This window comes from Salarias fasciatus, chromosome 3 (assembly GCF_902148845.1).
Source record: "Salarias fasciatus chromosome 3, fSalaFa1.1, whole genome shotgun sequence".
Taxonomy (NCBI): Eukaryota; Metazoa; Chordata; class Actinopteri; order Blenniiformes; family Blenniidae; genus Salarias; species Salarias fasciatus.
In genome coordinates, this window is record NC_043747.1 from 3,123,507 (window position 1) to 3,137,928 (window position 14,422).

Genomic DNA, 14,422 nt, shown 5'->3' on the forward strand with positions numbered 1-14,422 from the left:
GTAGAGTCGCTATAGAGGAGATGTAGAGTCGCTATAGAGATGTAGAGTCGCTATAGAGGAGATGTAGAGTCGCTATAGAGGAGATGTAGAGTCGCTATAGAGATGTAGAGTCGCTATAGAGGAGATGTAGAGTCGCTATAGAGGAGATGTAGAGTCGCTATAGAGGAGATGTAGAGTCGCTATAGAGGAGATGTAGAGTTGCTATAGAGGAGATGTAGAGTCGCTATAGAGGAGATGTAGAGTCGCTATAGAGATGTAGAGTCGCTATAGAGGAGATGTAGAGTCGCTATAGAGATGTAGAGTCACTATAGAGGAGATGTAGAGTCGCTATAGAGATGTAGAGTCACTATAGAGGAGATGTAGAGTCGCTATAGAGGAGATGTAGAGAAGCTGTGAAGTCGCTATAGAGTCGCTATGGAGCAGCTACAGAGTCACTATAGAGGAGCTGAAGAGTCGCTATAGAGCAGTTGAAGAGACGCTATAGAGGGGCTGTAGAGCTTCATGTGGTTTCAGACCTGTGGGCTGGAGCATACTGACACTGAGGAGGAGCTGATCAATACTGCTGAGGTGAGCAGAGCTTGTAGCCGAGGCTAGCTTCATTCCGAGCAACAAATTCCACATCAAACCATTTAAAACTGACACACCCGATTATACACACTAAAAGTTAAGGAGAGCGACGTCCTGGTGCCCAGAGCCTCCAGCCGGTCCCAGCTCGGAGGCAGCAGAGCGAGGACGACGGGTTCACACAGGACACGGGTGGCCGAAGCTCCCTGACATCTGAGACCGTTTACACAAACTGGCCTTTTCATCTCAGCGCCGTAACAACCAAAAATGTCAGAATTTTGGCCTTGTTCACTGTGTTAACTTTCCAATGGTGCAAGGAGATATTTAATGGAATAAAACTAATAAATCGATCCTTTAAGGAGGAGCATTGAAAAACAAAGAAACCTGCAGCCGATAATAAATAAGCCTGCATGTGTGGAAATAACGCAGTCTGCTGATGTGAAGTGGAGATAGTGAACATGACAGTCCTCGTATGGATGGAGCAGACCGCAGCGCTCTGCTGGCGAACTGAGCGCTTACTGGCTGTTACAAGGTCTTTAAAGGTGCAGCGTGTCGGACTGATCCACCGCGGCGCTCCGGGAGGCAGCGGCGCCACCTTCTGCTGCAAAGTGGAATCATCCGTCTGAAGTGGTGCGAGCTGTACACACACACACACACACACACACACACACACTGGTGGGGATGAGTGTGATGCCACCCTGTGTCCTGTGTGTGTCTTTAAGGCTTGGCTGTACGACCAGTGTGTGTGTGTGTGTGTGTGTGTGTGTGTGTGTGTGTGTGTGTGTGTGTAAAAGTCTGGAACAAGGCTGTGCTGTGACGTATTGCATAAATCACCATCACCACCGCTGTGGTGTCAGAGTTAGCCTGGATTCTACATCTTATTAGCATTCTGTGTTATCCACAGTTAGACTGCACAAGACTAATTCATTCCCTGCATGTGGACAGAAGTGCAAGTCAACAAGTACGTGTGTGTGTGTGTGTGTGTGCCTGTGCGCGCGTGCGTGTGCGTGTGTGGATAGCCCTCAGAAAGGAGTGTGTAGGTGTGTGAGCTGCTCCGACGGCGAGGAGGAGTCGGACAGCTGCAGCTGCTCCAGCTTCTTCAGGCACTCGTCTCTGAGCGCCAGCAGCTCCTTGTAGCGCTGCTCCACCGGACTCTGCTGCTGCGCGCACACACACACACACACACACACACACACACACACACACACACACACACACACACACACACACACACACACACACACACACCGTTATAAGCGCATGTCACACGGTGGTGGGGGTTTTCCCAGGTGTGGGGCGGGGCCTACCTGGTGTCGGATGCGCGGGTTCCAGCGGATGTAGTACGTCACCCACAGCTCCAGGTGGCGCATGCTGGCCACGGGGTAGAGGACCCGCCCGGACTCCGGCGTGTAGAAGGGGTTCAGGTAAATGTCCGTCTTGCTGTTGACCAGAGACCACAGGGACACCGTCCTGGACTTCACCTCCTGCGGCAGAGACAGACCGGAGCTTGAGGCTGGAGCGGTGGCGGGACGGAGTGGTGGCGGGACGGCGCGGCGGCGGGACGGTCTTACGTGTTGGTCTCGTACGCTCTCGCAGTTGTAGAGGAAGGTGCCGAAGCGGCAGCTGTAGAGGTGGTCCAGGATGGTGAGCAGCAGGTGCTCGTTGAACTCGAAGGCTGTGGGGAACTGAGAGGACAGACGGGGCTCAGCGGGTCAGAGGTCGGGCTCAGAGCCGGACGGCGTCCAGACGGCGGGAGTACCTGTCGGGTCATCTGCCACACGCAGTCGATGAACTGGACAAAGATGGGCGAGCGGTCCTGATCCGCATGGTTTTTATCACCGTGTCCTATCCTCTGCACACACACACACACACACACACACACACACACAGTTAGGAGTGTGAAGCTCCAGCTTCATAGCAGGTCTCTGGAAAACGAGACTTACTGAGGCAAACTTGTGTCCAAAGCTGATCCATTCCTTCTCGATCAGCACCTGCAAAACACGACACGTGACTCTCCGGAGCCAGACGGACAGCGCCCACGTGGGCAGAGGTCACCGACCTGGAAGCCTCGGAGGGTGCGGTAATGGCAGTCCAGCATCAGCATGGCCAGGGAGGTGAGCTGAGCGGTTCGATCCCAGCCGTCACTGCAGTGCACCACCACCGACTTCCCACTGGACACCCTGTCCGCTACCTGGATGGCTCCCGACAGCACCAGCTGAAAGAGACCAGACGAAACCATAAAGAGACCAGCTGGAACTGCAAAGAGACCAGCTGGAACCATGAAGAAACCAGTTGAAACCACAAAGAAGGCAGTTGAAACCATAAAGAGACCGGCTGGGACCATAGAGACCGGCTGGGACCATAAAGAGACCGGCTGGGACCATAAAGAGACCGGCTGGGACCGTGGTGAAGTGCGAGCGTGGCGCTCCCACCTTGACGTGCTCCAGCCAGTGCGTGGACTCCAGGCTGGACAGCCAGTGCGACTCCTCCACGTTGGGATAGACGATGTCTTTGAGCTTCTTCAGGGACTCCCTCATGACGTGGATGTTCTGGATGTCCAGGAAGATGAGCTCTGCGTTCTGGTACTCGTCGCCCTCGTAGCCCCCTCCGGTGGCCTGGGCGGGGAGACGACGTGAGGAACACTCAGCGGTGGACTTCTACCCCGAGCCAAACGGAGTACCGCGGGCTCACCTTGTTGGCCACGGCGTTGACGCTGGGTCGGGCGTCGAATATGGTGAGCTTGGTGGTGTCGTTGGCCTCCCGGATCTGGTCCAGGTAGCGCTCGTCGTCCTTGTTCCGTTTGCCCGACATGCCGACGAGAGGCTGACTGCAGCGAGTGATCACGGCCTTGTTCTCCCGGTGGATCCAGGACAGAACCTGCAGTGCACGGGGACCGAGACGAGCTTTATATCCTCCGTTACTTCCACAGTGTCAACAACGTCCCCAGCAGGAGGACTCACCGGGATGCGTCCCCGGGACCGGAAGGCGGACACCCGTTTCAGGTCCTCTTCCTGGCTCTGGAAGGGAACGACCAGCACCGTGGGGTAGGTGTCGCACAGGTCGTAGTTCGCATTGGCGAAGGAAATGCGCCACTTGTTATTAGGTAATCCCTGAAGAAGAGGAAGGGGAGGAACAGCGAGAATGATGGACTGCTGAAGGAACTGGGCTTCTTCTGTTCAGAGAACATTCTAGAGAGGGGGAGGGGTGAAGGCTGTAATCTAGCCTCCACCTGTCTCTACCTGCCGTCTGAACTCCTCCAGAGCTTTGTAGACACTCCAGCCGCTCTCGGCGTACTTCTCCTGGGTCACGAAGGCAAAGAGAGGCTGGGTGGAGAGAGGACATGAGAGAGTCAGGAGGGTGGAGAGAGAAGACATGAGAGAGTCAGGAGGGTGGAGAGAGGACATGAGAGAGTCAGGAGGGTGGAGAGAGGACATGAGAGAGTCAGGAGGGTGGAGAGAGGACATGAGAGAGTCAGGAGGGTGGAGAGAGAAGACATGAGAGAGTCAGGAGGGTGGAGAGGGGAGACATGAGAGAGTCAGGAGGGTGGAGAGAGGACATGAGAGAGTCAGGAGGGTGGAGAGAGGACATGAGAGAGTCAGGAGGGTGGAGAGAGGACATGAGAGAGTCAGGAGGGTGGAGAGGGGAGACATGAGAGAGTCAGGAGGGTCGAGAGAGGACATGAGAGTCAGGAGGGTGGAGAGAGGACTTGAGAGTCAGGAGGGTGGAGAGAGGACATGAGAGAGTCAGGAGGGTGGAGAGAGGAGACATGAGAGAGTCAGGAGGGTCGAGAGAGGACATGAGAGTCAGGAGGGTGGAGAGAGGACTTGAGAGTCAGGAGGGTGGAGAGAGGAGACATGAGAGAGTCAGCAGGGTGGAGAGAGGAGACATAAGAGAGTCAGGAGGGTGGAGAGAGGACATGATAGAGTCAGGAGGGTGGAGAGAGGACATGAGAGAGTCAGGAGGGTGGAGAGAGGACATGAGAGTCAGGAGGGTGGAGAGAGGACATGAGAGAGTCAGGAGGGTGGAGAGAGGAGACATGAGAGAGTCAGGAGGGTGGAGAGAGGAGACATGAGAGAGTCAGGAGGGTCGAGAGAGGACATGAGAGAGTCAGGAGGGTGGAGAGAGGAGACATGAGAGAGTCAGCAGGGTGGAGAGAGGAGACATAAGAGAGTCAGGAGGGTGGAGAGAGGACATGATAGAGTCAGGAGGGTGGAGAGAGGACATGAGAGAGTCAGGAGGGTGGAGAGAGGAGACATGAGAGAGTCAGGAGGGTGGAGAGAGGAGACATGAGAGAGTCAGGAGGGTGGAGAGAGGACATGAGAGTCAGGAGGGTGGAGAGAGGACATGAGAGAGTCAGGAGGGTGGAGAGAGGAGACATGAGAGAGTCAGGAGGGTGGAGAGAGGACATGAGAGTCAGGAGGGTGGAGAGAGGACATGAGAGAGTCAGGAGGGTGGAGAGAGGACATGAGAGAGTCAGGAGGGTGGAGAGAGGACATGAGAGAGTCAGGAGGGTGGAGAGAGGACATGAGAGAGTCAGGAGGGTGGAGAGAGGACATGAGAGAGTTAGGTAAGGTGTAGAGCTTTCTGGACATTTGGACTTCTGTTGTCATGGTGTGTGTCTCACTTATTGTGCCATGGTGTGTCTCACAGGATACAGGGTATGTAGTGTGTGTTTGTGTGTGTGTGTGTGTGCGCCTCATGGTGCAGTGAGGCTGTGTGGCCAGCAGGGGGCAGCAGTGAGGCTGTCTCACCAGACCGGAGGAGAGTGGGAAAGCGTATCTGGAGAGCAGATCGAAGATGTCCCTCCTGCTGTGGCCTTCCTGCTTCAGGGCGAACCGCAGGTTCCTCATGTCCTGGAAACACACACACACACACACACACACACACACACACACACACACACACCACACACGCTCTATTATACCTGCTCTTACTGTCCCATCGCTGCTCTGCACGGCGATCCAGATGGTTCAACACCGTCACAGCTGGCGTCACGTGACGAGTTCTTCAGTTATTCAAATATTCACATGAACACACACACACACACACACACACACACACACACACACACCTTGCAGGTGATGTCGAGGCCGTAGGAATTCTCCCCTCTGCTTGAAGCACCGCCCATCTTCTCCACCCGACTGATGGCACCCAGAGGAACGTCCAGCGTCACCGTCGCATCCTGCAACACACACAAGACAGGTCAACACACACACACACACAGGTAGCGCTGCACCCCAAGAGTGTGTGTGGCGTCTGGTCCAGTCAGGACTCACAGTATCCGAGCTCCTGAAGTAGAGTCTGTAGTTGGTGATCAGAACTTTTCCTTTCACCGCTCCGTTGAACGGACACACGTAGATGACCTCTTTATCTGAGGAAACAGGTTTGGGTCACACACATCACATCGTCTCACACACATTAAAATTGTCCTTTTAAACGGCCACGACTTTGGATTAGTGATGGATCTGGGGCCATGTGAGTCAGTTTGATTCTAAGGTTTCAGCCGTGCACACAGCGCCGTGCACGGCGTCCGGCTCACCGATGATCCTGTCTTCTCCGGCAAGCAGCGACACATCGGCCAGCAGCTCCATCTTCAGGGATTCCCTGGGAGTCTAGAAACAACACAGCAGCAGCAGCACGCCCCTCAGTACCGACAACACATCACTGATCACCGACTGGACAGAGCTCAGAGCTTCACACACAGAAAGAAATCTATAAGGCTACATTAAAAAAACAGAAAAATGAATCCAGCTGGTCATAAAGAGGCAGCGCTCCCGGAGTCACTGATTAACCTGGACACGGCCGGTCTAAAGGTGAAGGCTGGCCGAGCGACAAGCCACACAAGAGGACAGACGAGGACTGCAGTTTGTGTCAATATCTGATCAAATCAAGAGAGTCCATCAGGTTTAGTTCAGGGCCACAGACACCATCGTCTGGTTCAAACCGGGCCAGACGTGATCAATACAAAGCTTTCCATTAGTGAAGCAGCTACTGGCCTTCAATTCGCTTTTCATCAACTCTCAGAAGACCTTCAGGAGAATCTTTCTTCAGCAAATAAAATATCAAGCTTCCAGTAAAACGCCGTTGCTGTCTGTACTGTCGTTATTGGGTGCTACCAGGAGAAGCTAAACGGCGTTAGCATGGGAGGATGGAGGGAACTGTCCACACACTCACAGTGGGGATGTGAGCGTCCAGGGCGTTGGAGTTAATGACCGACACCGGAGAGGCCATCGCTCAGTCGGGGGGCTTCACAGGCTGCGAGAGACACACACACACACACACACATTAACACACATTAATACAAAGTAACATCAGTACATTTTGAAATACCTGCTCATCCCTGGTCAATCAGTCTGCATTTGGCTGCTCTGCTTTATGGTGGTTATACGGCCGCCTTCAGGAAGTCAAGCAGGATGTCCGGCACTCAGCGGCGCTCAGGTTCAAGCTTTAATTAATGCTTTATTACCTCAAGACTGCAGACAATCATCTTACTACGGTGGAAACGCCAAAAAAGTTTCAACTAAATATACGCTCCAATGTGAGGGAAGTGACTGAACCGCCCTGAAGGAGTGAAAGTAGAGGAAGCTTCCTCATTCTGCAGCGGCAGGGTGGCGTCCGGAGGAGGACCGCTCCGTCTGACTCTTTAAAAAACTGCTGCTGAAACGGTGAAGGCCGCCACCACCGCCTGAGCTGAATATCTGCATATTTTTTTATTACTGGTGCCAAATTCGGATCGGCTGTGCCTGAAACGTTCGCTGCATTTAAAGGTCGTTGACCTTCATGAGTCGCAGTAAACTTTATGGTCCGGAGTGCCATAAAAACCATCGAGGAGCCGGAGTGAGAGAGTCGGATCACACATGAAAGAACGGGAATTCACTTCCATTATTGACTTATACAGTGGATATAAAACGTCTACACACCCCCGTTGAAACGCCAGGTTTTCGTGATGTAAAAAAATGACAGCAAGACAAATAATTTCACAACTGTTTCCACCCTTAATGCGACCTATGACCTTTATAACGCAATTGAAAAAACCAGCAGAAATCAGGGAGGTGAAGTGAAAATAAAAACCTGAGATAATGTGGTTGCATAAGTGTGCCCAGCCTTTTATGAGCGGGGGTGTGGCAGAGTTCAGAATCAACCAACACATCAACAATCACACTCACACGCAGGTTGAACTGGAGTCAGCACTCAAGTTCCTCTGATAAGCAACAAATAAAGCTCAGCTGTTCCAGCAGGAAACTCCTGACATCCTCCAGCAGCCGTGGTCCAGAGAGCTCCCAGCATCAGAGGGCCTCAGGATTCACAGGTATCAGTCAGCTGAAGGCTACAGAAGAAGTTCCAAGGCATTAAACACACCATGAAGCCCCAGGGTCATTTGTTGGTGTGAAATCCAGCCAAACTCTGGAGCTTCTTCCTCGACGCCATGTTGGAAAACTCAAAACCAAATGACACCGGCCTCACACTGGATGCCCCTGTCTGGTCCAGCTCTGCAGCGCTGTCGCTCACACAGCCTCGGTGCGTCTGCTGTCCGCTGACGGAGGTTGCCAGATCTGCCCCAAATATAATGTTAAAACCGTCCAACAATAGAAAGCAGCCCAAACCTCCCGGTCGGGCTCAAAAGAACCTTGATTGTGCAGAAACCTGCCCAATCTGGCAACACCGGTTCTCGATTCCCATCCTGAATACCCACAGTGAAGCACGGCGGAGGCAGCATCATGCTTTGGGGCTGGGACTGGGGCCTCAGTCAGGGTGGATGGAATTATGAACAGTTCAGAACACCAGTCAGTGTCGGAACAGGACCTTCAGCCTTCTGAAGGCAAGACAACGACCCAAAGTACCCATCAAACCAACAAAAGAACGGCTTCACCGGAGTAAGACGGAGGCTCTGGAACGGCCCCGCCAGAGTCCAGACCTCAGTCCATCCAACGTCTGAGGGTTGATCTGAAGACGGCTGTGCACAGGAGATGTCCTCGCACTGTGGCGCATCTGGAGCGGTTTTGTAAAGAAGAGCGGGCAAATGTCACCACATCAAGATGCTCCACACTGACAGGCTCCTGCTGGAATAAAAGCCAAAGGTGCTGCAGCAAAGGGTTCGTTTGAGGGTGTGCAGGTCAAAGGTCACATTAAAGGTGGAGACAGTTGTGAAATTATTTGTCTTGCTGTCACTTTTTTACAGTTGATGTTGATGTTGTTGATGTTTGACATTCACCCGTGTGTGTGTGTGTGTGTGTGTGTGTCCCTCTGAAGTGTTTCTGAGGCGCAGCGGACCGCCGAGACAGAAAGCCTGGAGGAGACGCGCCGTCTCAGAGGAACAGCTCCGGAGGGGAAGGAACTTTAGGTCCAAACATGTTCTTCACGTTCCCCCTCTTCAGCGTCTGCCTTCTTATTATCCGCTGCATAGCTGAGTCTGTCTGTGGCGTGAGATGTGAGCGGGGAGGGCGTGCAGGTAGGGGGGCGGGGCCGTGAGTCCGGGAAGGGGCGGGGCTTGACAAGCAGCAATGAGCCTTCCCACACACCCCTACTCCAGACACTAGATTTCTCTGAAATGCATTGAAAAGCTCCGTCCTGCCGCAGCGACGAGAGGCGAGAGCAGAATGTTTACCGCCGCGTCGTCATCGGAGCAGGAACGGCGAGCGCAGAACGAATGACTCACACGCAGAAACGAAGGCGACTTCACAGGTACTCCACCTCTCAGACAGGATGCCTGTTACCATGGCAACCTCAATAAAAATGGAAACAGATCGCACTAAAATCTGGGAAAGAAGGGAAACTTCTCCAAAATCTGGAATCGGACTGAACCTCTGTGTGTACGACTGCTTCTCCACCGCCAAGTAAAGTCGCAGAGAAACATGGACCAGATCTGGACCAGAGGAGGTCTGGGGGGGGTCTAGATCTGGACCAGAGGAGGTCTGAGGGGTCTAGATCTGGACCAGAGGAGGTCTGAGGGGTCTAGATCTGGACCAGAGGAGGTCTGAGGGGTCTCCATTTGTGCAGATTGTGGTGAAAACACCATGAATGTTCAGACCCATCCTGCCTGGTATGAACAGTTCAAGGTCCTGGTTTCCAGGAGTTCTCTGGACGGCAAAGACCTGCAGAGTCCTGCAAACCTCTGGGAACCTTCACAGAACCTTCTTCCATCTATCAGAGCGAACAAAGCGGCCGGCGACTGGATCAGAAGATGAACACATTGATCATCTACTCCTGTGATTGAGCTGCTGATCAGACGATTGATGAAGGAAAACCAGATTTTCTTACTCAGCCACAAACCAGCAGTCACTCCGACTCCGTCTCCGGCCACGGCTACACGACGCTCTTCTTAACCCAGAATGAAAGAATCCTCACTTGTGTTTACACGGGAACAGTAATTCAGAATTCCTGCTCCCGTCCAGCCACTCGCTCATTACAGCCTTTCCCTCTGAGGCTCCTGTTAAATGAACAGTCTGCCGGAGTTCAAAGCGGGCTTTGGGCGGTTGCTGGAATGTGTGTGTTATCACGGCAGGACAAGAGAACGAGCAGAACCACCGAGGGAGGGGTCACGTGATCACAGCATTATTATTAATCAGCTGTAAAATCAAAATAAACCAGACACTTACTTTGAAGTTGAGTTATTCTGAATTAAATCTCATGTAAATGGAGCCACTTTCTCTTACGGTCACTCTATAGCCCTTTGTCCACCAAACTGGTCCCCCTGCAGACCCAGCTCCAGGTCCCCCTGCAGACCCAGCTCCAGGTCCCCCTGCACTGTGGTGACCCCGGGTGAGAGTCTCACTCTCTCACTTCCTCTTCCTCTCACTCTCACTCTCACACTGCCTGCTGTCAGACTGATGTGGTCTCCGGACGGACAGTAAAGCCGCTCAACCTTCCCGGACCTGGCAGCCCGGGTCTCAGAGGGTAAACAGTTTGATCCCCAGGGTGCTTCGCCCCGTCCCCGGAGCGCGCAGCGGCCCGAGCCGGGCCGCGGGCCCTATGTTTGATGTGATTCTGTAAATAAGGAGCTAATGTTAGCTCCCGCTCCGGTCAGCTCAGAAATAGCCCGGCTGAGCGGGGGGAGTCGGTCCGGAGCTCCGGGTCCAGACCCGGAACGTCTGAGCGACGCGCCGGGAGCACGAGCAGACCTTTAAAGGCCGGACCGAACTTTTCCAACTTGGACCAGGAAACAGGCCCGGACGGACCGCGGCTCGCCCCGGGACCGACCCGCCCCGGCCCGGGGGCCGCGGTGCGGCGCTAACGGACCCCCGGTACCGACCGGACGGACTCGCGGCGCTCGGACGTCGGTACTGACCCGCAGAGTGCGATTCTCCCGTGGCTGGACGTCGACCTGTTTCCCCACAGACAGCAGCACAGACACAGCAGGAAGTGACACGGGTCACGTGTCCGGCTGACGCCGCGCGCGCAAGGGATGATGGGAGATGGAGTTCTCCTGTGGATTGAACGGAGAAGCTGAGAAAAGAGTCACTGCAGCTGGATTATCACCCAGAATATCACCTGGCCTCGACGCTGTCACTTTTTAAGACCTGTCACAAAACGCACTTCAATGTTAGAGCAGGATATACAAACATGGAGCAGGTTATGATCAGAGAGCAGGAAAATACAGTCAGAGAGCAGGTTATATAATCAGAGAGCAGGAAATTATACAGTCATACAGCAGTTATACAGTCAGAGAGCAGATTATACAAACATAGAGCAGGTTATACAGTCAGAAAGCAGGATAATATACAGTCAGAGAGCAGGTTATACAGTGAGAGAGCAGATTATACAAACACGGAGCAGGTTATATAATCAGAGAGCAGGAAAATATACAGTCAGAGCAGTTATACAGTCATAGAGCAGGTTATACAGTCAGAGAGCAGGTTATATAGACAGTCTCAGTGCAGCTCAGGAATACCCACACCTCCCTCCACTTCACCAGCAGGGCGCAGCAACGTCTCTACTTCTTGTGGAAGCTGTGTCAAGTTCATCTCCATTTCATATCAGTTTACACTGATAACCCTGACATGGTATTTACAGCCCATTACTGTCTATTTAACTATATTTTGTTGGATTAATTTGATTTTGCCATGTGTATTGAATTATTTCAATAAATTGATATTGTTATCTTTAGATTAGGTGTTTCAATGCAACTTCATGTTTTCAAAACTTAAAATCTTACCTTTTATTTATAGAATATCACACATCATATTTACTGCGTGATCAAGAAAATCAATGTAGGGAAACCATCACGTTAAACAATATTTTTCTGAGCTGTATCTCGTTACAATACATGTGTGAGTTATTAAACGTAGATCATCAATTCAGTAAAACTCCAATCATTTCACGAAAAAGCTATACGATTATTTCACTAATTAATAACATGGTCCAGTGTTGCAGTGCTTCATGAGGAGTGCTGATCAGAGCTCGTTCAGTAGGAAATGTGTTGACATTTTGTCCTGCACCTCACATGTGTATCAATATACTGTATATGTGACAACAATAGATCCAATAATATAGTTCAAATTATACAACAAATGACTGATTAGCCAAAGGTCTGTGTGTGTGTGTGTGTGTGTGTGTGTGTGTGTGTGTGTGCAGAGGATAGGACACGGTGATAAAAACCATGCGGATCAGGACTGCTCGCCCATCTTTGTCCAGTTCATCGACTGCGTGTGGCAGATGACCCGACAGGTACTCCCGCCGTCCGGACGCCGTCCGGCTCTGAGCCCGACCTCTGACCCGCTGAGCCCCGTCTGTCCTCTCAGTTCTCAGAGATGAAGCAGGTAAGACTTCACGCAGACACAGGAGGAGACCTGATCCAGAGGTTGCAGCTTTTTCTGCTTGTATTTTATTATAAAAAAAATGATTTTGACAGGTGGAAAGAAGGAACTTTCTTTAAAGCAGGAAGAAACTGATGGCAGACAGAAAACGGGGAAGGATTCAAACTCAGGTTCTCCAGACAGGGCAGGTCAGCGAGCCTCCAGTTCCACTGTCAGAGATCCTGCAGAGAGCTCTTCAATAATCTTTCATTAGCTTTATCAGAAGGATCTTATACATTCAGTAATGTTTATAAAGAAAACAAGACATGATCCAAACCTGGCGGGCCCAGTGAAGACTCGGGTGGTATATGAACAAGCACCTCATGAAGAGAAAAAACAACCCCTAGATATCACACCATACACCACAGACCAAAGAAGGAAAATAAAATCGAGGTACATGGATGGGGGATTGTGGAGTTTTCATAAGAGTTACTGGAGGAAGAAAAGGTGTTTGTGGTAGAGAGGTGGAGGAGCTGCAGCAGTGTGAGGAGAAGCGAAGGTCGGCCTGTCAGGAGGAGCCGTTATGCTCTCATTTATTGTGATTTGGACCGTGACCAGGGTGAAAATGGACCATCAGCCCCGAGGTGACCTGCTCTCCAGGTACAGAACTTCATCTGGTCTGTGTCCTGAAGTGACTCAGGCTCCAGCACAGGCAGCTGAGAGAGGACAGATGAGAGCAGGAGGGAAGCAGCTGGCTCGGCCCTGATTCGCCTGCTGCTTGAGCATCTTTGGTTGTCAAAAAATAATGATAATATCTCTAAATGTTTTTTTTTCTTTTTAATTCTTTTTCATTTTTCACATTTAAAATAAATACATATCAATCTACCCATTTTTGAAAGAGTCTCTCTATGCCAGATTAGATGTTATTGATGTTATCGGTAGCCTTTTAACTGTATTCAACCGAACATTCTTCTCATAAAATGGACTCTGCTGGACGTGGTGCCACTGTTCTCTCAATCTCTTCACCTTCCAGGCCAATTCTAACAAAATAAGACAGATCCTGCATGAAGTTTGACGCTGTGAACCCAGACCCCCTCCAGTCTGTCCAGCATCCTCTCAGTTTTACCCCGAAATCCAGGAAGCTCACAGAAACAACTGACCTGGATGTTTCCTGAGAAAGAAACCAGAGGGATACACTCGCAACTCACTGACCAGTACCCGTCCATCAAGACATCCATCCATTGAAACAATTCATCCATCCATCCATCCATCCATCCATCCATCCATCCATCCATCCATCCATCCATCCTGTCCTCTGGACAGGAGGACCAGCTCTGTCCTGGGCTGTCCTCTGGACAGGAGGACCAGCTCTGTCCTAGGCTGTCCTCTGGACTCGGTGGAGGACGTGGGTGAGAGGAGGATGTTGGCCAAACTCACATCCACGATGGACGGCAGCTCTGAGACACTGCAGTGGACAGTAGAGCAGCTCAGCCGACTGAGACGCCCTCAGTGCAGGACAGAGCAGGTCCTTCATGTCCACCGCTGTAGACTGGACGACTCTCCTGTGTGGAGTATTGCAGTAACCCTGGACATAACATCCTGCAATCATGGTCACACCCCCATAAGAAACCATTGACTCTTTATAAACTACTCATTCTCCTGCACTAAAACATTCTGTACATCTTTGTTTATATTATAGCTTCTGATTTATTTTAAGATTTATGTTGTATATAAAGTTAGATCTTTTCTTCTTTTAGATTTCTGTTATCATTATCATTATTATTAAGATTTGCACTACTTATTATTATTCTTATTCTTATTTGCGCGTTTCATCACTTTCTTGCACCCCATGTTCTCTCTCTCTCTCTCTCTCTCTCTCTCTCTCTCTCTCTCTCTCTCTCACACACACACACACACACACACACACACACACTCTGCGGTGATGCTGAGCTCCCCGCTGTCCGGTATGGCGGTGACGTCTCGCGCGGGGGGCGGGGCCTGCGGTCCGTGCTGAATCTCCGGCGGAGCACCGACGCAGCGGCTCCGTCTGTCTTCATTCATCACCGGGCACCGAGACCGAGCATCCGCCGCCGCCGCCGCACCGCCGCCATCCCGCCTCCTCCTCC

At 51.8% G+C, this 14,422-nt stretch overlaps 1 protein-coding gene across 2 annotated transcripts; it reads right to left on the minus strand.

The window, feature by feature from the left end:
• Window positions 1-259: 259 nt before the first annotated feature.
• On the minus strand, window positions 260-10,938 carry mtm1 (myotubularin 1). Of its 2 annotated transcripts, none has more exons than XM_030085250.1 (16): window positions 10,850-10,938; window positions 6,739-6,819; window positions 6,104-6,176; window positions 5,841-5,935; window positions 5,636-5,746; window positions 5,316-5,417; window positions 3,804-3,887; window positions 3,525-3,674; window positions 3,256-3,441; window positions 2,997-3,179; window positions 2,624-2,779; window positions 2,508-2,555; window positions 2,324-2,416; window positions 2,136-2,249; window positions 1,872-2,048; window positions 260-1,721 (listed from the first exon to the last, which is right to left on the minus strand). In XM_030085250.1, exons 2-16 carry the CDS (start codon window positions 6,793-6,795, stop codon window positions 1,587-1,589), a joined length of 1,764 nt encoding a protein of 587 aa, XP_029941110.1. In that variant the 5' UTR covers window positions 6,796-6,819; window positions 10,850-10,938; the 3' UTR covers window positions 260-1,586. The 2 variants fall into 2 exon arrangements, with proteins under 2 accessions (XP_029941110.1, XP_029941100.1); XM_030085240.1 differs by having other exon boundaries at window positions 260-1,724.
• Window positions 10,939-14,422: the final 3,484 nt, after the last annotated feature.